Source organism: Macrotis lagotis, chromosome 1 (genome assembly GCF_037893015.1).
Source record: "Macrotis lagotis isolate mMagLag1 chromosome 1, bilby.v1.9.chrom.fasta, whole genome shotgun sequence".
Classification (NCBI taxonomy): Eukaryota; Metazoa; Chordata; class Mammalia; order Peramelemorphia; family Peramelidae; genus Macrotis; species Macrotis lagotis.
The window spans coordinates 647,836,278-647,861,534 of NC_133658.1; the positions used below are offsets into that span (position 1 = coordinate 647,836,278).

General features: G+C 34.8%; 1 protein-coding gene across 1 annotated transcript in view; it reads left to right on the plus strand.

The window, feature by feature from the left end:
- Positions 1–444: 444 nt before the first annotated feature.
- Positions 445–25,257, plus strand: part of CRTAM (cytotoxic and regulatory T cell molecule) — a 32,272-nt gene continuing 7,459 nt past the window's right edge. The window contains exons 1-7 of the mRNA XM_074215300.1: positions 445–519; positions 14,854–15,000; positions 17,127–17,279; positions 18,618–18,758; positions 21,257–21,418; positions 22,507–22,575; positions 24,737–24,814. Coding sequence (XP_074071401.1) covers positions 471–519; positions 14,854–15,000; positions 17,127–17,279; positions 18,618–18,758; positions 21,257–21,418; positions 22,507–22,575; positions 24,737–24,814 — 799 coding nt within the window. The 5' untranslated portion in view covers positions 445–470. The remainder of the gene's footprint in view (positions 520–14,853; positions 15,001–17,126; positions 17,280–18,617; positions 18,759–21,256; positions 21,419–22,506; positions 22,576–24,736; positions 24,815–25,257) is intronic.

The following is a 25,257-nucleotide window of genomic DNA, read 5'->3' on the forward strand; positions in this document are numbered from 1 at the left end:
TTAAATAAGTATCAAATATATATATATATATATATATATATATATATCAATGAAAGTAGCTTCCACACCAGAAGTTTCCCACATTTTTTTTGAAATCTCATGTCTGGACTGAAATACAAAAGAAATAGGAGAATATTGCTGACATCAAAACACAAATGGTTTTCATTCAAAATAGTTTAAACTGAATTTATCAGTATTTCACATATACAATGACATTTAATTTTGTAATGACCACAACAGTCACACCTTTCAAAGTTCAGTCCCACAAGTTCAGTCCCAAAAATGTTCCAGTGTGAAGGTGTTTATGGGTCACCCCCCTCCAATGAGGGGGGCCATGAGGGGAAACGTAGGACTTGATCCACATGAGGTCATGGTTATTCTGCCTCTTTCCCTTAAAAAGAAACCACGCTTCTCTTTGTATTTTCAGAACAAAGAGGAAGTTGATAGTGTCACAGACTACTCTTCACACTATGACTTTGTGGACGGTTCTCATTCTGCTCGCTTGGTTCCCCTTGCAAGGTAAGGAGATAAAGTTGGAACAAGATTGTCTGTTTATCGTTTAATCAAGCTTTGGTTTTCCAGTTTGGAAAGTTAGTCAACAGTCAACAGTTTTTATGGGAACACATGTCTGAAGACATCTCATAAGTGGGATGACTTGGGTCTTGGATATGGTCAATCTTTACTAATCCTCTCTGTGATTCATAAAACCTTCAACTTGTTTTTGAAGTATACTGTTGCATAATTTAATGTGTTAGCCAACTAAAATAATTTCTATGGACTCTCTGCTATTTAATCCAGATGGATTAAATGTCTGTCAGTCAATAAGCATTGATTAAGTGACTGCTATGTGATAGACACTGTGCTAAATACTAGGAATAAATAGAAAGGCAAAAGACAAGTCTCTGCTCTCAAGGAGCTCAATCTAATGGGGAAGACAATTTGCAAACAGCTATGTACAAACCAGATACATGTGTGGATGATATATATATATACAATCAGTAAGAAATAATTAATAGAATTAAGACATTAGAATTAAGAGGGAGCAGAAATGTAGGATTTTTAGCAGAGAGTTGAAGGAAGTCAGAGAAGCCAGATGACAGAGATGAGGAGGGAGAGAAATCCATGTGTAAAAGAAACAGTCAGAAAAAATGTCTAGAACTAGTAGATGTTGAATTTGTTCGAGGAATAACAAGAGGGTCAATGTCACTGGATCAAAGAGTATGGAAAATGTGAGGTGTAAGAAACCTGAAAAAGGTTAAAGTGGGGTGGGGAAGAATAGTTTAAGGACTTTGAACTCCAAATAGAGTGACATGTAATTCTAAAAGTGATAAGAAGTCTCTGGAGTTAGGGAGTGAGGAAGGAGACTAGAGGGTGATAGATTCTACATGGTAGAATCTTCACTTTAGGGAAATCACTTTGATGACTGAATGGGATAGACTGGAGTGGGGAGAGACCTAACAGCAAGTTAATGCAATAGTTTCAGTATAAAGTAATGATGGTCTACATCAGGGTAGCAGAGTCTGAGGTAAAAAGGAAGCATATTTGAGAGATGTTACATAGATAAAATTGACAATCCTTAGCAACAGAATGAATATAGTAAGTGAAAGAGAGTGGGGAGTCAAGGTTAACACCAAGATTATCAACCAGGTGACTTGGGAGGATGGTGGTGCCACCAACCAACAGAGTTCAGAAAGAAAAGAGAATGGATTCAGTTTTGGATGTGTTTAGTTTGAAATGTCTACAGGTCACTCAGTTCAAAATGGGAAATAGGAACTTAGAGATATGGGAGTGTTTGTCAGCAGAGAAATTAGGGCTAGATAAATAGATCTGAGAGTCATTAGCATAGAGCCCTAAGTTCTATCTTAAGTACAAATATTTAACAGAAATGATGATGTAGGGAACTTTGCATTTATTTTATAGAATCTATTTTTTTCTTTTTAACTTCGCTATATTTTCATTTTGATCTTGGTGGTGATTACACAAGAATTTATGAAATTTGGGGGGTTTTTAGAATAATTATCTTTCTATTTTCTGTGAGGGGGATGGGAGGAAGGAAGAGGGGAGTATAAAATTCAAAACCTTACAAGAATGATAGGTAGAAACTACGATTATATATAACTGGAAAACAAATACAATATTTAAAAGTTTTAAAAAAGAATAATTATCTTTCAGAAATAGGTTGATTTTAGTACAAATATTGCTCAAAAGCAAGGAGATGGACTAATTAAACTGTCAAGATCTTTTCCAATCCTGATACTATGATTCTCTACTGACAACAGGGTCTTAATTCAGTATCCCTAGTACTTAGCCTAATTCCTGGCAAATAGAAAGTTTAATAAATTCTTATTGATTGATTTATTGAGGCAAATGAGTGATAAAGTGGAAAGCATGCTGGATCTGAAATTAGGAAGACCTGAGTTCAAATCTTGATTCAGATACTAGTTATATGACTGGTCAAAGCATTTGGCTTTTGTCTGCCTTGGTTTCCTCATCTGTAAAAATAGAGATAATAACAGTACCTACCTCCCACAGTCACTGTGAAGATCAAATGAGATAATATCTGTAAAGTGCTTTTCAAACCTTAAATTTATATATATATATATATATATATATGCTATCTATTTTTATAGATATAATTACTTCACATGTCAAAATTGAATTGTGAAAGTACTCTGTTAATTTTCAAAGTGTTTTTTCTTTTGTTCATGAGCCCCACCATTTAAAGTAGCTAGTGAACCACTGTAGAATATTCTTACTCTGCTCTGGAATTTACTATTTCTAATACATATTATTGGGTTGTTCAGGCAAGAAAATAGAATGTATGAGTTCATATTAGTCCACTGAATTAGTTTATAAAAGGGAGGGAGTACATCTTTCAACTCTAGAATTCTTTGAAAAAGTTAAATAAACATTAGCAATTATACTGGTTTTAATATGAATTGTTCTTACTATGTAGTGATTGTGGTTGTTTTTTGCAGGGAAAAGGTACCATCTGTGTTTTTGCTTCATGGTTTAATATACTTTTGCTCAGGGGCAGCTCGGTGGTGCAGAGGATAGAATACCAACCCTGGAGACGGGAGAACCTGAGTTCAAATGTGACCTCAAATACTTAATAATTGCCTAGCTAACCCCTTTGCTTTTCAAAGAAAGAAAAGAAAAGATACTTTTGCTCAGAACTGTTCTATAGCTATGTCAATACCAACTAGCCCCACTAGTAAGAATATGGAGTTCATTAGATAAAGGCCACAGCTTTCATTTGCAATTACATCAAGATGCTTTTTCAAAAAAACTTTTCATTTTTGAGTACTGAATTGTCTCTCTCCCTCCCAATTCCACATTAGAGAAGGCCAACATTACACACACACACACACACACACACACACACACACAAAAAAAAACACACACACACATACCCCTTCATAAGCCCTTTGTTGATTTGAATATTCATATTATTCAGAATAGTCATTCACAGTTCACTCTTTGAGCTATATTCCTCTTACTGTAATATAACGTTCTCTTGGTTCAGTTCAAAGGCCACAATCAATAATGTTATACCCAGCAATTCACTGTCTTACAAAAATATACCATTGGTCACAGAAGGAATAGAAAGGAATGTGAATCAATCTTATTCTGAGGTTGAAATCCAGCCCTATTATTGGAAAAAACAATTCCAAATCACGCTCTATTGATGAGAAGTCATCTATTTACAGGGAAGACAAACAATCATTTCTTTATACACATTTTCTCTGCGTCCCAGGGATCTATAAAAGACTGATCAGAAAATTTAAGTTTAGAGTCAGAAGCAAAAAGAATTCAATTCAATTCAACCAACATCTATTAAGCACTTGCTATATGCAAGACATTGCCCTACACATTGGAGGTAGCAATATGATAGCTATGGATAAAACAAGAAACAGTAAGGGAAAATGTGAAGTCTAGCTTTCTAAGAGCCTAACAGGAAGGTAGTAGTGAAGAGAGGATTTACCCAAAAGGGTAAAGAATTGTTGAAAGACGTCCACTGGAAATAAAATAAAAAAAAAAAAATTCTTAGCAAGTATCCAGAAGAGTAAGGATTTAGTTGTGAAAATTCCATAAAATTTTGGGTGATCTGAGTACAGCTGATTCTTAAATATCTGGTAAATCTATCCTTTTCTCCACCCTTCATGTAGCCATGACCAGTTGGCTATTTTGTAAAAGCTTGGATTAAAGTAAAGCCTCGATGGGTTAAAGTTAACCTTCCCACAACAACTTCCAGTTTTCAGCCCCATCAGAGGGTGAGCATGTAGATTTTTCAAAAAAAAAAAAAATAAGAGATTTAACAGTAGAAATGGGAGCAAGATTTAGAACAAAGGGGTGAGGACATAGCATTCCCTAACATCCTATTTGTGCTTGAAACTGGAAAAGCTTCATGCTGTCAACCTTACATACTATTCTCACCAAAAACCAAATGCTAGTCTGCCTAGTATGCCTATTCATAAATTTAGTACAAATAAGAGGAAAACCAGATCAGAAGATTTTCAAGGGAATGAGAGCTAAGTTTAGTGATTTCTAAGGTAATTGAGATAGAAACTGCACCAGTGATTTTCACTGGTACAAGAAACACCCAAGCTCCTTCTATCAAAGCTTGTCTTGATCTTTGAAAGTTAAATGACTTGCCCAGAGCAAAGTCAAAGCTTTTATCTTCTATGCCATAAAGGCATTCCACCTCTTCACTTTGAAGATAAGAAAATCAAGGCACAAGTGACTCAACTGATAAGTGTTGGAGGATTTGAACCCAGGTCTTCCAGGACCCTCTTCCATTATATCATACTGGGTTTATTCTCTATGCATGCTTCCTAAATTAACAAATACCACGTAGAGCTATATATATTGATTAATCTTCCCTTCCTTTCTCTTGCCAAAGGAAAAATTATAAACAAAATTTCTCAAGAGTTTTACTATCATATACAGGATAGGAACTAGATGGTGCAGTGGATAGAGTACTGGGTTTAGAGTCAGGAAGTTCAAATCTGGCCTTAGATACTTACTAGTTGTATGACCTTGGACAAATCATTTAATCTATTTACCTTAATCCAATGGAGAATAAAATGGCAAACCACTCTGGTATCTTTTACCAAGAAAATCCCATGGACAGTATAGTCCATGGGGTTATGACTGATCAACAGCAAGAAGAATTCAAGAACAAACTTGTCATTTATATGTCTCTAATATACTTTTTATCTATAAGTATTTCATTCAATTAGTGGATCCAAGAAGACCTGACTTTAGGTCCCACCTCTGAAATACTGGCTGTGGAATCCTGTGTGCTAAGTCATTTCTGTTCAGTATCCTCATGGGTATCAAGCTTGCTCCCATAAAACACCCCAGTGGCATAACTAGATTAAAATGTAATTGCAAATTATTTAACAAAATAAATTAAAATACATTTGTTGTTATTGTATTTGACTCTTTGTGACTCAGAGGTTTTCTTGACAAAGATGCAGTAGTGGTTTGCCATTTTCTTCTCCAACTCATTTTACAGATGAGGAAACTGAGCAAAGAGGGTTAAATGACTTACTTGGGGTCACACAGTTGGTAAGTGTCTGAGGTCAGATTTTAATTTGGATCTTCCAGACTCCAGGCTTGGTATTCTAATTCACTGAGCCACCTAGCTGCTCCTTAATATTTTTTTGAATTTGAGGGGTGGGGAGGAACATAGGACGTTCTCATTCTGGATTTAGACTGAGGTTCTATGTTACCCATGAGAAATCATTTTCCATCTCTGAATCTTAGTTTTCTTATCTGTAAAAATCAGGATTAAGATACCTCTCTATTATCATTCTTACAAGGAAGTTCTGAGATTGGGTGGCTTTAGCAATCAGCCAGCCCAAAAGGATTTAGCTCATACCCCAGTCCTAGCACTGTACAAGATGCTGCAGAAAAGGTCCATGAAGGAACTGTATGGCATAGTCCTTGCTTCTAGAAAGTGTATAAACTGACTGATGAACAAGATTGATGTTCAAGAAACAATGAGAGACAGGTAGCAGAAAAAGTAATATTGGACAAGATTAAAATGTCCCAGGCAACCTAAGACTATAAATCCCAGAGTAGATGCTGGCCTGAATGAACAAGGGGAGTTTTCTCACCAAACTGAATAGTATATAGTCAAGTGTTAAAGTATGTGGTAATGACTAAAAAATTAAAGTTGACTGTAGGAAAAATTGTGAAGAAAATCATGTTTCTTTTACCCTAATTCTCAAAACCAAACTTTTCTGGTACCCTTTGTGCTCTCTTCAATCCAAATTCTCTGCCAGTTGGCTATTATTGGATAGGATCCAATAAATTAGTTTGCACTAAGGCTATTAGTAAGTAGCTAAGTGGTCTTGTAAAATGGAGATAATAATAGTTCTTACCTCCCAGGGCTATTATGAGGATCAAATGAGATCATATTTGTGAAGTATTTTGCAAACCTTAAAGAGCTATGTAGATGCTAGCTCTTATTATTAGTACTATGTTACCCCTCCTTTTCCTGAGTTCAAATGTGACCTCAGACCTTTAAGTATTTGTGTCACCCTGGGCAAATCACTTAACCTCATTTACCTTAGTAGTATGTTATTAATAGTACTTTGACAAAGGATTCTTTAATTCAAAGAAAAGACTATAATGAGAAAATTTTAAAAATCACCAATTTGACTATAGAAAAGATATTGGGTGGAGCCTTTATTATAGACCCCATCTCAAATGAGATTCTCTCTTTCTCTCTCTCTCTCTCTCTCTCTCTCTCTCTCTCTCTCTCTCTCTCTCTCTCTCTCTCTCTCTCTGTCTCTCTACCCCTCCCCTTAATAGAAAGTGAGTTAAAACTAATAAAAAGGAGTGAGAGGGCTTCCCAAAATAAAGGGACAGCACATGGCAAAGGAGCTGAGCTAGGAAGGGTGGGTTCCAGGGATAACAAGTAGGCTAGCCTGGCTTGATCAAGTTTGGGAGAGTAGTGAAAGATATAACTGGATTACCAGGAGAAGCCTCATTATTGAAGTCCTTGAATGCTCTGTACCTATGCGATAGACAATAAGAAATTCTAGCTTTGGACAGCTCTGGGCTAGAAATCTGGACTTATCTTCCTGAGTTCAAGTCTGGTCTCAGACATTTACTAGTTGTGTGACCCTGGGCTGGGCAAGTCATTTAGCTGTTTGCCTCAATTTCCTTATCTATAAAATGAGTTGGAGAAGGAAATGGCAGACCACTCCAGTCCCTTTGCCCCCCCCCAAAAAAAACCCAAATGGAGTCATGAAGTGTTGAACATAACTGAACAACAATAACTTTTATTAAATGAGCAGATAGAGTTAGCTGAAAAAGGAGATGAAGTGCAAATTCTGTAGAGATCCCAAGTCAAAATGAAAGTAATGGCAGAGCAGGAATAGGTCACCTGAATATGTGGGAAGTTAGTTATCAACTTCTCTATCAAAAATTTATAGAAAAAAAATTTTAAAAAAATTCATTGAGTCTAAATATATTTATATCCATATATATCTTTATAATTAAAAAAGGGAAAAACCTAGCAACCTTTGGTAAATTGTATATTTTTCTTCATTACCTCTATTTTTTTAATCCTAATCTCTAATTTCATAGGTCTAGGGAATTATTTCTCCACCCATGCAGCTCAGCACATTATCCTCCTAAAGAGTTGCCTGTCGCATTATTTAAGTTACTTGCACTAGATTGTACAGCTTTTTTGTAGCAAAGGCTGAACTCCAAATCTGGCCTTCTCTGCCACTTTTGAGTTTTGAGATTGTAATACTGTCTTTACAATGGAGGTTGAAATAGTTCTGTCATTCAGGATCCTTTGAATATCTGAGAACCTATTAAAGAAAATAACTTAAAAACTACAGAAATACACTAGAAATAAATGGTCTTATTGTAAACTTTTATTTTTTTGTGATAACTTGAGATGGAACAATTTAAGAAATTGATGTGGATTGATTGTAGGTCATTTAGCTCTTCTAGGCCAGTTTCCTCATTCATAAAATCATGATCTGTACTCTGATGTCATCTAGTTTTGATGCTCTATGATTCCATGTCCTCAGGTGTGACAGAAGAAGCAGGAAATAGCAAAGGTAAAGCATATTTAGAAGGATGATCCAATCAAATTTAGTAACAGGTCAATAGAAAATCTAGAAAGAGAAGATAGTTTTTTTTAAAGGAGATTATAGACTTTTCAGATTACCTCCATATACTCTGAAGGTATTTAGGGTAGCTAGGTGGTACAGTGAATAGAGTACCAGCTCTGAAGTTAGGAACTCTCCTTTTTCCTGAGTTCAAATTTGACCTCAGACCCTTAGTAGTTGTGTCACCCTGGGAAAACCACTTAACCACATTTGCCTTAGTTTCCTCATCTGTAAAATGAGTTGGAGGAGGGAATGGCAAACCACTCCAGTATAACTGCTAAGAAAACTCTACAAAGGATCATGGAGAGTTGGAACACCTCTCATAGAGCTACTGAAACAACCGAGAAACAAAAACAGCAAAAATTTGTTTGTACTAAGATATTTACATCTTGCCTACTCCCATTAGAATGTACTCTTCTTAAATGTTTAATAAATATTAGTTGATAGGACACTAATACACTGTTGATGGAGTTGTGAACTTATCCAACCATTCTGGAAGTAATTTGGAAATAAGCCCAAAGTGCTATAAAACTGTGCATTCCCCCTGATCTAGCAATGCCACTACTAGGTCCATATCCCAAAGGGATCACAAGAAAAGGCATAAAAAAACAAAAACGAAAAACACATGTACAAAAATATTTATAGCAACTCTTTTTGTAGTGACGAAGAATTTAAAGGGATGCCCATCAATTGAGGAATGGCTGAACAAATTGTGGCATATGAATGTGATGGACTTTGTTCCATAAGAAATCAGGATCAGGTAGATTTCATAAAAACCTGGAAAGAAATAGATTAACTGATGTTGAATGAAGTGAGCAGAATTAGGAGAACATTATCCATAATGACAGCAACATTATGTGATGATCAACTATGATGGACTTGCTCTTCTCAGCTGTACAATAATCAAAGATAATTCTAAAGACTTGTGATGGAAAATGGCATCCAATCCAGAGAAAGAATTATGGTATCTTAATGCAGACCAAAGCACACAACTTTCAATTTTTAAAATTTGTTTTATGTTTCATCTTTCTCTTGGTTTCTTTCCCTTTTGTTTTGTTTCTTCTTTTTACATATAGAAATTTGTTTAACATGATTGTATACATATCTCATATATGAGATTACTCACTGTCATAGAAAGGGGGAGTGAAGGGAGAGAGATAAAAAAATTTGTAACTCAAAAGCTTATAAAAATATGAATGTTGAAAATTACCTTTACATGTAATTGGAAAAAAATTTAAATTTAAAAATAGGGGCAGCTAGGTGGGTGCAGTGAATATAGAGCACTCAGGAGTACCTGAGTTCAAATCTGGCCTCAGACACTTAATAAATTACCTAACTGTCTGACCTTGGGCAAGTCATTTAACCCCATTGCATCGCAAAAACAAAACAAAACAAAATAAATAAATAAATACTAGTTGTTTAACTAACTGGAAAACTAGGACTGTGAAGATTAGAAGAAGAGAGGGAGTTGCCTTTATTTTTACATCCCCAGACTTATCAACAGAGCCTAGCATTTAATAAATTCTTTTTGACTTGTTATGTGAAGAGTTGATTCCATGAAATTCTATAAGTATTTGTTAAATATCTACTGTATGCAAAGTTCTAAGGATTTAAACATAAACCAGAATATTCCTTCATTCAATAAGCTTTTATTAAGAGACTACGATGTGCTAAGCACCCAGAATACAAAAACAATAATGGTCCCTTTTGGAGTAGGGTGAAGGGGGAATCAATGTGTACATGGAAAATTAAATATAAAATATATTAAAATTAACTAGGGGCACTAGGGAGCAGGGAAAGGGTGAGAAATCAGGATAGACTTTCTGTAGGAAACTAGAAGATTCAGCAAAGAGGAGGGATAGGTAACAATAGCCTGTGTAAAGACCCAGAGATGGGAGATTGGTACAGGTCACAGCAAGCAGGTCAAAAGTCTCTACCCCCAAGGAGCTCATGGGAAACTGAGTGGTTAATTTGTGAGAGTATAGAAAAAGCAGAGAGGTCCAAGGACAGAGAGACTTGAGAAACATAACAGGGAAAAAGAGGAGTTGGAAGAACTAGTAAAGAAAATAAAGAAATAATGCAGAGATCAAAGGAAAACCAAGGTAATAAGAGTATCACTAAATCCAAGGGAAAAGAAAGTTTCAAGAAATACAAAGTGCTCAACCAAGTCAAATACTGTGAAGGGAATGGGATGAGAAAAGGAAAGAGACTCTTAGATTAAACTGGAGGGAAATTATGCTTAACCTGCAGGTGAAAAGTGTAAGCAAGCAAAGTGATTGGGGTTTAAGTCAATTTGTAGACAGGAAGTGTGGTTTAATAGTTATAGCTCAGAGGCTCAAATCACACCTCTGAAATTTGCCAGCTATATGATCATGAGAAAGTCACAGCCTCTCTGAATCTAAGCTTCCATATGTATAAATGGGCAATAATGACCCCAGGAATATTTACCTTGCAGGATGGTGGAAAGCAAAGGAAGTCACATATGGAAATCCTTTTGTTGCTTACTAGAGGGATAAGAGTATGGTAGAAAACTGGGTTTGGAGTCAGAGGATCTGGGTTCAAATTCTGGCTTTGCAATTTCCTGTTTCTGTGATCTCACATCTCTCCTTTCACTTTTTCTTGGCCTTCATGTCATCTGTAAAGTGAGAGTACTGGAATAGATTACCTTTGAAGTCCCATACAGCTCTAAATCTATACTATGACCTATAATTATTTTTTATTTTCTTTAATTTATTTAAACATTACTAAAATATTCTTGTTTAAGAGTAAACATAATACCCCCCACAAAAATAAAAAAAAACCTCATAAGAAATAATGAAAGAAAGTCTGTGTTCTGATATCATCAGGTGGATCATTCTTTATCATAAGTCCATCATAGAAGTTACTTCCATATTTTTCCACAGTTGCTGTTGCTGATTGTAATTCCCTCCCTCCATTCCTCCCCACTACCATCTATTATATTTTCTCTCTCCTTTCATTCTGTCCCTCTTCAAAAATGTTCTGTGGGGCAGCCGAGTGGCGCAGTGGACAGAGCACCAGCCCTGGGGCCAAGAGGCCCCAAGCCTATATTCCACCCCAGAGACCCAGCAACCACCAGGCCCCATGGGCCCAGACAGGTCACCCAATCACACCACCTTGCAAAAAGTAAAAAAGAAAATGTGTTATATCTGATTATCCTCTCCTATGATCCACTCTCTCCTCTATCAGCTACATCCCCCACCCTCCCCCTGTCCCCTTTCTCTCCTTTTTCTTCTAGATGCCTGTACCTCATTAGGTATGTATGCTGTTTCCTCTCTGAACCATTTCTGATGCGAATGAAGGCTCGCTCCCTCATTCCCCCCTCACCTTCACCCCTTCCATGGAAAGCTATATGGAATATCTTTTACATGAAATATCTTAGCCTATTCCACCTCTCCTTTCTCTTACTCCCAGTACATTTCCCTTTCACCCATTTTTACAATATATTATATCTTCAAATTCAGCTCTCTCCTGTGCTTCATCTAGAGAAGTTCCTTTTACATACTCTATTAAATGAGAAGATTTATGAGTATTATCAGGATCATCTTTCCATGCAGGAATACATGCAGTTCATCATCATTAAGTCCCTCATAATTTACCCTTCTTGTCCACTCTCTCTATGCTTCACCTGAGTCCTGTACTCAGAGATCAAACTTTCTGTTCAGCTTTGGCATGACCCATAATTTTTAAGAAGAATGAGTGCAAAGGAAATGTAGCTAGCAGAGGTAGACAATAGGAATTGAAGGAAAGATGGAACCAGAAAAAAGCTCAAAAGGACAGCAAGTTAATCAAAGATTTTTTGTTTTTAAAGACATGAATATTTTAAGATAAAAGAAAAGAAACATGGAGAAAGGACAATAGATTTAAGCCATTTGAAAGGGACAGACTAATTGTGAAATGTGAATAGATAAGATTCAAAAAATAGAGAGTTAACTTTAAGGACTCCTTTTGATCAGATACTAGAGGTTATAAAATTATAGCAATACCCTATATCATAATTAAACATTTACAAAGTACTTTCATTTCACATCAACTTTACCATTTGCAAAGTACTTTCACATACACTATCTAATTTGATCCTTAAAATAAACCTATGAAGTAGATGAGGATAAACAGAATTCCCATTTTCAGATGAGGAAAGAGGCCTAGGAGACTGAATGACTTGGGTCCAACTTCACTTCCAACTTTCATTCTGTGACATGACTTTTGACTCGTGTCCCTGACCCATTTTTCTTAAAATTGATGCCCCTAAAATATAATAAACCATTTTCCATAGGCATCCATAAGATCCTCCCAGACCTCTCATCTATACCAAAAGAAATTGATTAAAAAATAAATTCTCTTAACCGCTGATTTTTGTAGCTCTTCTGTCTTCATTACTCATAATTCCCTAAAAGTAAGTTTACTGGGGACAAGAGAGCTAATCAATGAGTTCGAACAACATTTTCATGAGGGATCCTAATGACAAGGAGTTATAAATTCAGACTAGTGAGTATTTGGAATTTTACAGCTTCCTCATAAACTTTTTCAACAATGAACAAGAAAGGAGTTTATTCATTCCTAGTTGTTTCCCAGTAATGCATAGCAAACACTAGGAAAAAGGACTTTAGGGACTTTGAGAATTAATTCATGCATTTCTAGGTCACAGAATTGATTTAAATAAAGCCCACAGCAGTGATAATCCAGTTATTGTAGTCTGCTCTTCAAATTCAACAAACTTTTATTAAGTTTCAACTGTATGTAGAGAACTGTGCTAGACTGGGGTGGGGGGAGATCCAAGGTTTAGATATACCAGTCCTCATGCATATTATATAAAAAAAGAAAAATGCTGCCTGGTGATCTAAAAATAGGCAGAAAAATACAGAAGCTAAACAAAATCGCAATTAGCTAGTTCAAATTAATTCAATGCATATTTATTAAGCATCTATACTAAGTACTGGGAAAATGAAAACAGAGATGAAACATTTCCATTCTATGGAGAAATATGAGCAGACACAGATAAATGAATTATAAGTAATTTGAGTAAGAAGAGAACACTAATAACCAGGGAGTCAAAGAAAACTTCACTGGGGAAGTGATGCCTTGAGCTGAGCTTTGAAAAAAAAAAGAGGAGAATTCTAAGGGATAGAAATGAAAAGAGAGAATATCATGCCCCACACTTTCCCATAGTTAATAATAGTAGCAATAACTCATATTTCTATGGCACTTCATTTATAAGCATTTTCTTTACTAGAGCCCTTGAGGTATAGGGTATATTACTACTCTCATTACAGATACAGATCTTGAGGAAAGAGAGATTAATGACTTGCCTGTTGTCATATAAGTAATAGATTTGAGATTCTAGATTTGAATTCCAGTCTTTTTATTCCATTTCCCCTCCTCTCACATTGCTTCTCTGCTCATGTGTTTACATTTTCTGGAATAACCTTTTCAACTTATTGAAATTCTATCTCTTTTTAAAGTTGGAAACATCTTTTCTATGAAGCTTTCCCTAATAACTCCCTCCTCCAAACTTCTATTGCACTTTGGCACTTATCAGCTTGTATCATAATTATTTTTCCATGACTGCCATCTCCCCAACTTAATAATAAACTCACAGAAGGTAGGAATCAAATACTTTCATACCTGTTTGTCTCCTAAAGTCCTAATGTGGTGTTAGACACATAGCAGAATGTAATTAATACCTAATAAATGTTCATTGAAGTATATAAATAATAATAGTGATAAGAACAATATCAATTTTTAAAAAGCAGCCAGGTGACCTAGTGCATAGAGATTTAGGCTTAGAATCAGGGGGACCTCAGGTCAAATTTGACTTTAGACCCTTACTGTGTGACCCTTGACAAGTCTCTAACCTCTGCAAGCCTCAGGTTCCTCAGCTGTCAGATGAAGATAATAATGACACCTACCTCCCAGAGTTGTGAGGATCAAATGAGAGAATATTTGTAAATCACTTTGCAAACCCTTAAGTACTACATAAATGTTCATCATCATCATCATCCTCACCTTCATCATCATCATTACTATTATTATTAATGTTGAACTAAGGAAATCCCCTTCTCAGTTCTTTCCTATGCATTTATCACATTCTCAGTTTTCTAGCAATTTAATTCTATGTGGTGTCTTATCTCCAAACTACAGTATAATCTCCTTGAGGGCAGTTTTCTTTTTCATTTTCGTATTAACTGGTGACCAGCATAGTAACTTGAATGTACTAAATGCATAAATGTCTGTTGAATTACTTTGTTGGATGATGAACTTTCAATTGCTAAAGGCTAAGTCCATTTACAAGGTCTTCCTCAGTTAAAAAAAATCAAAGGGAAAATTGATTTAGAGCCTAAAGGGAATCATAGAGGTCATAAGATCAAAAAGAAATTGATTTCAAGGTCAAAGAAATCTAAAAGTCATTGAGTCCAACCCTCTCTTACTACAAATAAGGAAACCAAAGCCTAAAGATGTCAGGTGAATTGCCCACCATCACAATGCTAGTAAATGACTGAAGCAGGATTCAAATGCAGGGCTTCCTGACTTCAAATCTATTGCTCTTTTGCATTGTACAACACTGATATCTGATCCTCCAAATAATATCTGGAACAGCCCTAGAAAAGGAAGACTGGTCTTCCTAAACATCATCATCATCACCATCATCATTATAATTATCAACACCATAATCATAATCATTATTATTTTACAGGGGCATCTTTGACTAATCACACAGAAGTTCTCATAGTAGAGGAAGGCCAGATGCTCACTCTAAAATGTGTCATTTCTCAAGCTAAGAAGTCATCCCTCCAATGGTTATCGCCCTCTGGGTTTACAATTTTTTTTGACAAACATCCTGGTAAGTGTGCAAGATGAAAAAAAAAGTATATAGAAATTTTGACTTAAAGGATTTTCCACTAATGAAGAATAAGTCAGTGGGTAAAGAATCACTGATTGAGTCATTGCAATGGTGGGCTTTTCTATACTATTGCAATATCTGAATCATCCCCTTCTGTGGCTCTTTATATACTAACCTGTTTCCTAACAGGAAGTCTGAAATGGAAACCCCACCAGAATGATTTGTGAAGGGGGCCCAATTTACTAAGTACATTTTCACCACCACCAGCTTTCACTTTCTGACCTTCCAACTTGAGATGAGACCGAAGTTGAATAATAGACAAAAGATTTACTTTGAGGCAGAGGTGTGCTGACAAATGTTTAACAAGCAACAGTTTGAGGAAAAATGCATGGATCTCCAACACACTTTTAAGTTTAATATGTACTGTTAATATTTTATTCATCATTTTCATAAGTCTAGACAATCAACAAAACAGAAAATCAACCCCCAATAACGTTGCCTAAGAAATACCCAAAGGATTCTGGTATTACCTACCTACCTACTAATTGCTTGGGACCAGATACTAAGAGTATATATATATATATATATATATATATATATATATATATATATATATATATCAATTAAAACCATTTTAGGTCAGCTTAATGGCTTAATGTGATCAGTCAGACAAAAACATTAGAAGAAAGAGGAATGGGGCATGGTTTCCTTCCCTTAATTTTTTATGTTTGTTTTATGTGCCTCTGTGCCTCTTTAGAATCTAAGGAGTTACCAAAGCTACAATTTTAGCCTATGTTTTCTTAGTCAGTCAGTAGTTGTTTATTAAGTGAATTCTACATCCCAGGCGCTGTGCTAAGCAAAGGGACTATAAATATAAGCAAAAAGAAAGACAATCCTTGCCCTCTAGGAAGTTATGCTCTAAATAAGGGAAAACAACACATAGAGGAAGTTGAAAAGTGGGAGAAGAAAGGTAAGATACTCTTTAGGGACATAGTGAAGGAAGACTGGGAACATCAGGAGCAAAGGTCAGACAAGAATAAAGGAATGAACATGCTTAGCCAGAAAAAATTACTTTTTTTTTCTTTAGGTTTTTGCAAGGCAAATGGGGTTAAGTGGCTTGCCCAAGGCCACAAAGCTAGATAATTATTAAGCATCTGAGACCGTATTTGAACCCAGGTACTCATGACTCCAAGGCCAGTGCTTTATCCACTATGCCACCTAGCTGCCCCAGTAAAAAATTACCTTTAAAAACTCAGGTAAGTTAGAAGGCCAGGGATGAAATGAATTTCCACAGTAAAATCCAAAATTCTTGTCATTACACCATAGCTGCCTTAGAAGATCCACAGCCTTCTCTTCATTCTATTTTACACATCAAAGCATTTCAGAAACTTTTGTCCCTCCATCCTTCTCCACTTACCTCAAAATGGCCTAATTCATTTCAATTCACTTCTGAGGAAAACTTGAACCTTCTGGCCTGAGGTTGTGGTATCCATTAAGCACGAATTTTGACTCAAATATTTGCTTTTGGTTGTAGCTTTCAGAGGGGTTGTCTCCTTGATCTTTGTTGAATACAGAAGTACTAAGTCTAAATCCTTTAGAAACTGTTCAATATTGATGCCAAAACAATGGTACATGGATAAGAAAATGGAATCTATGGAACTTTCCTCTAGTCATTTCTATTGCAATGATAGTTTCAACTGAATCAGTTCAAAGGGATTAAATCATAGGAGGGAATACACAATAATATAGTCCAGGCACAAATAATCAGACACAAATTTACAACCTACTTCTCTAACCCATGATTAAAACAGAAACCATATACCAGTTTTCTTACCAATCTATCAATAGAATCATTTTAGATTTCAGATAAACATAAAAATATCCATCACTTCTTAAATACCAATCCAGAAACTACATTATTCTGGAGCATAAAATCTAGTTATTAACTCTATCACTAAAGGAAAGAAATAGCATTTGATTCTTTACATTGCAAGTGTGTATATATATATGTGAAATTCCCAGAAAAAAAATCTTCTTGGCTTTAATAATTCATTAATCTGATTTATAACCATCAGATCATCAAATTTGTCCTGTACTATTTCTACTATTTTGTACTCTTTCTGCAGTTTTGAGAAATCAAAAATATCAACTACTACATTACTCCAGTCATCAGCTCACCATCAACATAATGAATGTAACTCTTCAGGATGAAGGCGTGTACAAATGCTTACATTATAGCAAACCAGTGAGAAGCAAGGAAATGAAAGTAATTGTAATAGGTACGTATCATAATGGCAAGTAAACTACCTGACTTCCTTTAAGACTGCTCATATCCCATCTTCTGGAGGAGACGTTCCTGGTTTCCCCAGATCCTTTCTAAGATTACCTTCCATTTATTCTATATTTATCTAGCTATTTTTGTATTTTTTACATGAAAATATGAGCTCCTTGAAGGAAAGAACCTTTGTATTTTTTTTATCCAGAGTACTTAGCATAGTGCCTGCAATGTAGTAAGTATGTAATAAAAGTCTTGTTGACTGATTGACATGGTCCACAGATATATGCCACAAAGGGCCTGCTTATAACCAAGAGATATTTTCTGTTTATCTCACCTTCTTATCACCATCATCTATGGCATCGGTCAGAAACCTATGGTATGTGTGCTAAAGTTAATAAGAAGATGATTATTTGTTCATTTGTTCAATAAATACTTGTGCAATATACTATACTAGGTAGGTCCTATGAAAAATTCAGGGAAGAATCAGGCATGGTTCCTGCCCTCAAAGATTTACAGTTTAATATTGAGAGATAAGATCTTTGTAGACATTTCATGTTGTCTTGAATTAAAGTTAGATGTCATATAGACAGTATTAATGAAGTGTTATTAATGTTCAGAGGAGATATTGCTTCCAACTGGTGAGACTGATGAAGACTTCATGGAAGTATCACTTCAACTAGTTGAGTAGGTTTTGGTGGGAATCATGCTTGAGGAAGTAAGGGTATTCCAGTTGGCTGATAATATTTCAGGTATATCTTTTAAAAATGGAAAAGGATCCAGAGGGAGTAAATAAATGAAGACTTTACACGATTACCTCTGAAATGTTGACCTTTGATCTGTAGGAAAAAAATATTCAATAAATCCCAATTTGATAATGATATTAGCAATTATATTGTTATCCAAAAAAGGATCTAAGAGATGCAATGGGAGAAAGATGAAAAATGGCTCCTGGGAGTTCCTGAGAACACATGGAAGAATAAGATAGAATGTTTCTGGAGTAGTAGTGAAAAGGATGAAAACTATAGTTTTATGATTTTATAGCAGGAGGATTAGGGAGAGTAGTTTACATTTAAAAGATTATAAATAATCATTGAATTATAAATTGGAGCTTTGATCAATGAAATTTAGTCATATACCCATTAGTTAGAAATTGGCCAGCTACTTACTATAGAACAAGAACTAGAACAGGAAAAGATTTCCTGGACCAATACAGTGTCCAACACTTAAGCTTCACTGATGGGAGCATTGGATTTATAAACTCCTAAATTAGAATATACCCTATAAGACTATTTTGATTTAGTAATAATCATAATACTTTTCCTAAAAATTTCTTATCTAGCACCTCCTTCCAAGCCAACACTGGAAGCATCAACCATCAAAACTATCAATGGGGAAGAAGTGCTGCTAAAATGTTTCACAAAAGGAAGCAAGCCCCCTCCACAGATAACCTGGCTTTTGAACAATGGCATTGAACTTTATGGTAAGTATGAAAAATGCTTCCCAATTTCAAGTTTTTCTTGCTCCATACATTTCATTAATTTCAACAGTAAAGTATTTGGAAATGTTTTGTCGCCCTCTCATGGCAAAGAAAAAACTGGGCAATATTCAAAGATTTGCCAATTTAACAGAAACAGTCACTGAATCAGTTAGAAGGAATATTAGATATAATATAGTTAGACTATATTTAACAGGAGGAATCTGAGGTTCAGAGAGTGACCAAGGTCACATAAAATGATAAGAAACAAGCTAAAATTAAAATCCAGATACTCAAATTTCCAAATCTAGCACTCTTTCTCATCAGTCAATATTATACTTTAATCTTTTAAGTATTGTTAGCATATTGTGAGGATATTCATCATTAAAACAAGCTAAAAACATGAAATTCATTGTCTGAGATAATGAATGTTAGAAACATTTTTCTAAAATAAAAGAGTTAAACAGCTAACCCTTAGCTCTGACATTTTCAGAGATAATAAAAATATATTTGATTTGTTTGCAAATAGAACAGATATGATTTTAATTCAACACAATGTGGACAGCAATGCAACCAAAAGTAACTCTATTATGATAGTCATTGAATTATAGAATTTTGAATTAAAAGGAACTTTATCTTATTCTTTAATGTCAACTCCTACCCCATGCAGAATTCCCCTGTACAACATTCTTTATGTATGATCATCCAGCCTTTTCTTGAGTTTGTAAAATGATGGCGAGTTCATTATCTTATAAGGCAGAACATCTGAAGTTCCAGAGTATACTGAGCTGAAGAATGAGAATTGAAAGAAGACCATTAGATTTATCAATTAAGAGATCACTGGAAACTTTAGAAATAATATTTTCAGTTAAATAATGAGGTTGGAAGATAGTTCTAAATATAACCTTTTCCTGACATCATGACTATATTTATCTCTTTGCCCATTTCTTCTAGTTCTGTCTAGGGTCAAACTGAAAATGTCTAGTCCCTCTTTCACAGTACAGAGTTCTAAGTATTTGAAAATAACTATTATTTCTTCCCAGAGCCTTCTATTCTACAAAAAAAAAAAATCAACCCTAATTCCTTCAAACCAAATCTTCATATGTCACAGACATGAAACCATTCATGATTATGATTGCCCTCCCTCTCGATGCTATTCAGTTTATCATATATTTTCTAAAATGTGGCTTCCAGAAATAAAGTAATAGACCAGATGTGGCCTGACCAAGTCATAATAAAGGGGAATCCTCACTTCCTCATTACTAGAAACTATCCTCTCTCAAAATAGACTAGGATCATATTATCCTTTTATTTTTCGGGGGGGGTGGAGATGGGGAAGAGTCTGTCATAAAACACTGTTGACCCAAACTGAACTTTCATTCCACTAAAATTCTGAAATATTTTTCAAATGAAATGCCCTCTAATGACATCTTCCCTATCTTGCACTCAAGAGTATGGGAAATCAGTTCTTGAACCCAAGTATAAAATTCTATATCTGTTTCTTTTAAATTTCATCTTATTAGATTCATCTCAGTTTTCTACCCTGTCAGGGTCATATTGGGAGGACACAGACCCTATCATCCTTTCATCTTAGTCTTTTGTTATCTGAAAATCAGATTTTAAAAATCTCCCTTCTCAGCTCTGCCTACTAACTTCTGTCGTTTCCTTAAAGTCTCAACTAAAATCTCATCTTTTATTGGAAGCCTTCCCCAACCCTTCATAATTCTAGTGGCTTCTCTCTGTTTAATTATTTCCTAATTATCCTATATGTAACTTTCTTTGTATACATTTGTTTGCATGTTATCCCCCCCCCCCATTAGATTTTAAGCTCCTTGAGGAAAGGGACTGTCTTTTTCTTCTTTAAATATCCCCAGCATTTATATCCAAATATTGGATAAAAAGCTTAAATGACATAGACCCAAGCAAAGACTGAAGACATTCCACTAGATATCTTTTCCCAATCTTTATAATTTCTGCCTTCTAAAAAATAAAATGTCAAAAAAAGCAATTTCAAGAATTTATTAGTTTCAGAATTTGATATATTAAAAATAAGGAGATAGTTGCTTAATAATTATTTCTAGATTATGATCAGAAAACTCATACATCTCAACATGTAAATAGGTAATAAGCAGTTCTATTTTGCTTCTGTACATATAATCTGTAATAACTCTTCTGTCTTCACCATTAACAATTATAATGTACTACCTTTGATCAATTATGCTATAAACCCACTGAGAGAGGTCATGTGCTTTAAGTTGGATCTATAGTGCTGAGTTGTCGTGATATCTACCCATGCTCTCTTATGTGGTCTTTGTGACCAGTAATAGGCACTTGTGAAACATCTAACTGATCTGAACTATGCAACCTGGGACAACAGAACAGAGCCTGGCTGACTGGTCTCAGTGGAAACTTATCCCATAAGTTTGGTCTCACAGACTGGTTTCTCTTATCAATTCTACAAAAAAAAAGTCACCATTTCAATTTCTTTGCAAACTTTCACGCAGGTGAAACTCAACATACATTTGAACAAGATGGAAAGAAGTGCAATACCATAAGTACGCTTAAAATTCTTGCATACAGGGAAAATGCAACTGCTAACTGCATCGTCCGACATGAAGGCCTCAGAGGGGAAAAACTTGTAGTGCCATTTCGATTTGAAGATATGGGTAAAAATAGCTAATTAACATTATATGTATATACTAAAAATGAAATGAGATTGGTAAAGTCTTCCAGAGTACGAGTATTTTCAGGACACTCTTCCACACTCCCAAATTCACTCATGATGGAGAAATTCTCTGGTTGAATCTGGAATATACAACTATTTGATAGGAAAGGGAATGGAGAAGAAAGGAAAGGAAAGGAAAAAAGGAAAGTAGAGGGGAGGGAAGACAAGGCAGCAAGATTAAAAACTAGTTTAAAACTATGCAAATCAATTTTTGGCAATGCATTTTGATTATGATTTTACATAAATTTTTGACCTCAGTTTTATTGTAGTTAAGCATGTAGAAGCATCTAAATTAAGAAGGTTGTTTATTTACTTAGCCAGTAATTAGATGACAGTTTTAGCATTTTGACTTTTTTATGAATTTTATGATGTAGTTGCTGTTTAGATTCGTGTGTTTGAATATATGTGTACATCTATTGGAGGAAATATTCCTTAATATTTGGAACTTTTGAGTTTAAATATGTAAAGAGCCAAACAATGTTTAAAATTAAATAATGAATTTGAGGAATCTCTTTAACATCAGATTATTCTTGAAACTCATTTTATTGTTAATGGAAAAAAAAAAACTACGTGGAATTTTTCTGTGGCCATGACTCAGATTTACACAGCACTTTACAAAGAAATTTTCTCATAATAATCTATGAGGAAAGTGGAACATCTATTATTATGAGAAAACCAAAGTCAATCAGTAAATTATTAAATATTAATATTAAATATAAATGTATTTATATATTTGTTTTTATATAAACATAAAATATTAAATTATTAAATGCCTATTGCTAGACACAGTCCTAAGCACTATGAAAACAAAAAGAGGCAAAAGACAGTTCCCTGTCCTCAGGGAGCTTACAAACTAATGGGAGAGGGGGAAAAAACTAGTGTAAGATTCTTAAGGCATGTAGCTCTAGGGAACTGAGTAAAAGAAACAGACAAGAATCAGACTCACTCTGGAATTTCTTCTAGCACATTATGGAAAAAAATCAGTCTCTGTATTTTTAGTTGTTTTATTTCTCCCTTTAATTCCAACAGATCAAGATTCAGATAGTATGGAAAATAGCACATTATCCTTTCAGTCTTCTCAGAATTCCTCTGAACCTGGTAAGTTCTTAAACTGGCAGACCTCAAAAAGATAGGTTTTATTCCTGGGATGCCTGCTTCAAACTCTATTTTTTGTATATTTCTGGTTTTTAAACTTTTTTTAATTTTGACTGAAAAAAGTTTAATACCTATCCCATATGACTCTCCAACTGTGATGTTCTGGATTATCTGTACTTTTTATTTCTTGAAGAAATGTAAAAATTGCTAAGATATAAAAGCCAAATGTATTCAGTGTTCAAAAATCTCATTTTAAAATTTTCATAGCATTTACATAGACAGATCTGTACTGATTTTGAAGCAGTTCCTTTACCCACTATGCTATACCATGCAGAAAGCCATTCTATCTAGATTTATTTAAATTATTATAGATTTTAAATGATTCTTCTTGTTGTTCTTCTCCTCTTTCTCCTCCTCCTCCTCCTCATGTTCCTTCTCTTTCTTATTCTATCATTCTATAATTCTTCCATGGTGAATACTCGGTTCCTAGCAGAACCACAGTTAGTTATATTTTTGCCAAAATTTGTTTACTTCCCCTGGAAACCACACAGTGGCACTGTGCAACAGTCTAAAATCTCTGACACTGGCTAATAGACTGAACAAACTGCAGGTCCAGATGGTGTTAAAGATATCTTTACGCAAAGAGACCAGATTAATTCAGAGAGAGATGCAGTCTGGACGAATGTGTAAGAAAACTATTAGGGCTAAAAGGTAAATTAGCTTATATTTCGGCATATTATTTAATTGACTCATGCCTTTAGGCATCAGAAATCCTCTGTTCCTTATTCACAAGACAGAAGAAATCATTGTTTCACTGTCCTATTTTTGTCTCCTATACCATTGACCCAGCTATCTGCTGAAAAAAATTAAATAAAAATCCTACCTTAACTGTCCCCAATTTAGGAAATCGAGTTTAGTTTGTATATTTCCCTCAAAAATATTTTGAGTTGAAATTCTCTATCTCAAAAATAGAAGTCCTTACAGAGAAAGAGCATCAAGGTAGTTTTAGAAATATAATTTATTTCATTTACACATGATTAGCAGAAAGAGAATTGGATTTGCAGTAAGACCTGGATTCAAATTCTGGCTCAGAGACAAATGATCTATGTGACTTTGGGGAGTAATGATATTTATATAATCTATATAAATAGAAGATTGGTAGCCACAACCTATAACAGTAAATTAGTAAAACCTGAATTCAAACCTTTAATGCATACTTGCTACATGGCCATGGATAAGTCACCAAACTTCTTAGTACCCCAGATAACACTCTAAAATTATAAGTGGCAAACTGTTGTTGATAGTTGATCATCATCTGGGAGAGGAAATTTCCTTATTATGAGTTCCCTACATCAATGGAGATAGAGACCCTCCTCCATCCCCTCAAAAAATTACCTACCTTACCAGATTGCTGTGAGAAATTTGTTTTTTTTAATCTTTAATTATTTTAAGAGGCCAAGTGGAATGGTGAACCCAGAGCCAATCTTGAAACTAGATTTAAGTCCCGCCTCTAAAACATTCTTGTTTTGTGACCCTGGACAGACCATTTAACCTTTCAGGTTTCTAAACAAACCCTTAAAGGAGTTCTTCATCTGTGGCCCATGAACTTTTTTTTAATGTTTTGATCTCTGTGTTTTAATATAAAGTATTTCTTTTGAAATACAATATATTGTATTTCACACATTTTAAAAAAATTATTCTGTGGAGTCCAGAAGCTTTATTAGATTCCCAAAGGGGTCCATGACACCAAAAAGGTATCAGTTTTTGCTCAAAGACTGTAAGTTGCAGAGAAAGCATTGGTCTGCATTAATAGAGGGAGATTCCTCATCTGGAAGTTCTCTATGCCAATGAAAATCATAAGATTAGTCTCTATCTTAAGGCATTATCAAAATATGAGTTATTGGGGCAGTTAGGTCATGCAGTGGATAAAGCACTGGTCCTGGAGTCAGGAGGACCTGAGTTCAAATTTAGCCTTAGACACTTAATAATTACCTAGCTGTGTGGCCTCAGTCAAGCCATTTAACCCTATTGCCTTCCAAAAACCAAATAAATAAATTAAAATTTAAAAAGAAAGATGAGTTATTCTTGTTGCTCTTAAGTTTCCAAACTACTCTGGAACAAAAAAATAAAACTAAAATACCTTTTTTTTTTTTTTACTTAACAGCAACAGAAGAGTTCAGTTTTGTGTCTATTAATACAACAGAACATGAACTAACTATTCAGAAATCTGACTTCACTACTGGTAAGTTCACTTATGATAGTCACTTGCTATTTTAACCTCCTAATCACCAAATTCATATTTTTTCAGTTCTCAAAGTCCTTGACTTTTTTACAATATTAGACAATGATGATCACCTCCTTCTTTTAAGTTTTTTACTTACAGTGCAAAGACCAAAAAAAAAAGAATTTTCAACAGAGAGAGGACAGAACACAAAAAGAGGATTATATTGCTTTTTTTTTAAAAAAAAAAGTATGTAATTGATTCCACATATTACTTTCAAAATTGTTCTGCTTGTCTGCCTAATCCCTTGCACTTCCTTTGTACTCTGTTTGTACTTTGTACTCTGTTATACATTTTAAAACTATTTCAAAAGCTTTCTTTTTCTTTGGCACCGCAACTGCTAACCCTCTTCTTTCCAACCACCCCTCTCCTATTAAAGTCCTAGTTGTGCCTTCTAGGCCAAG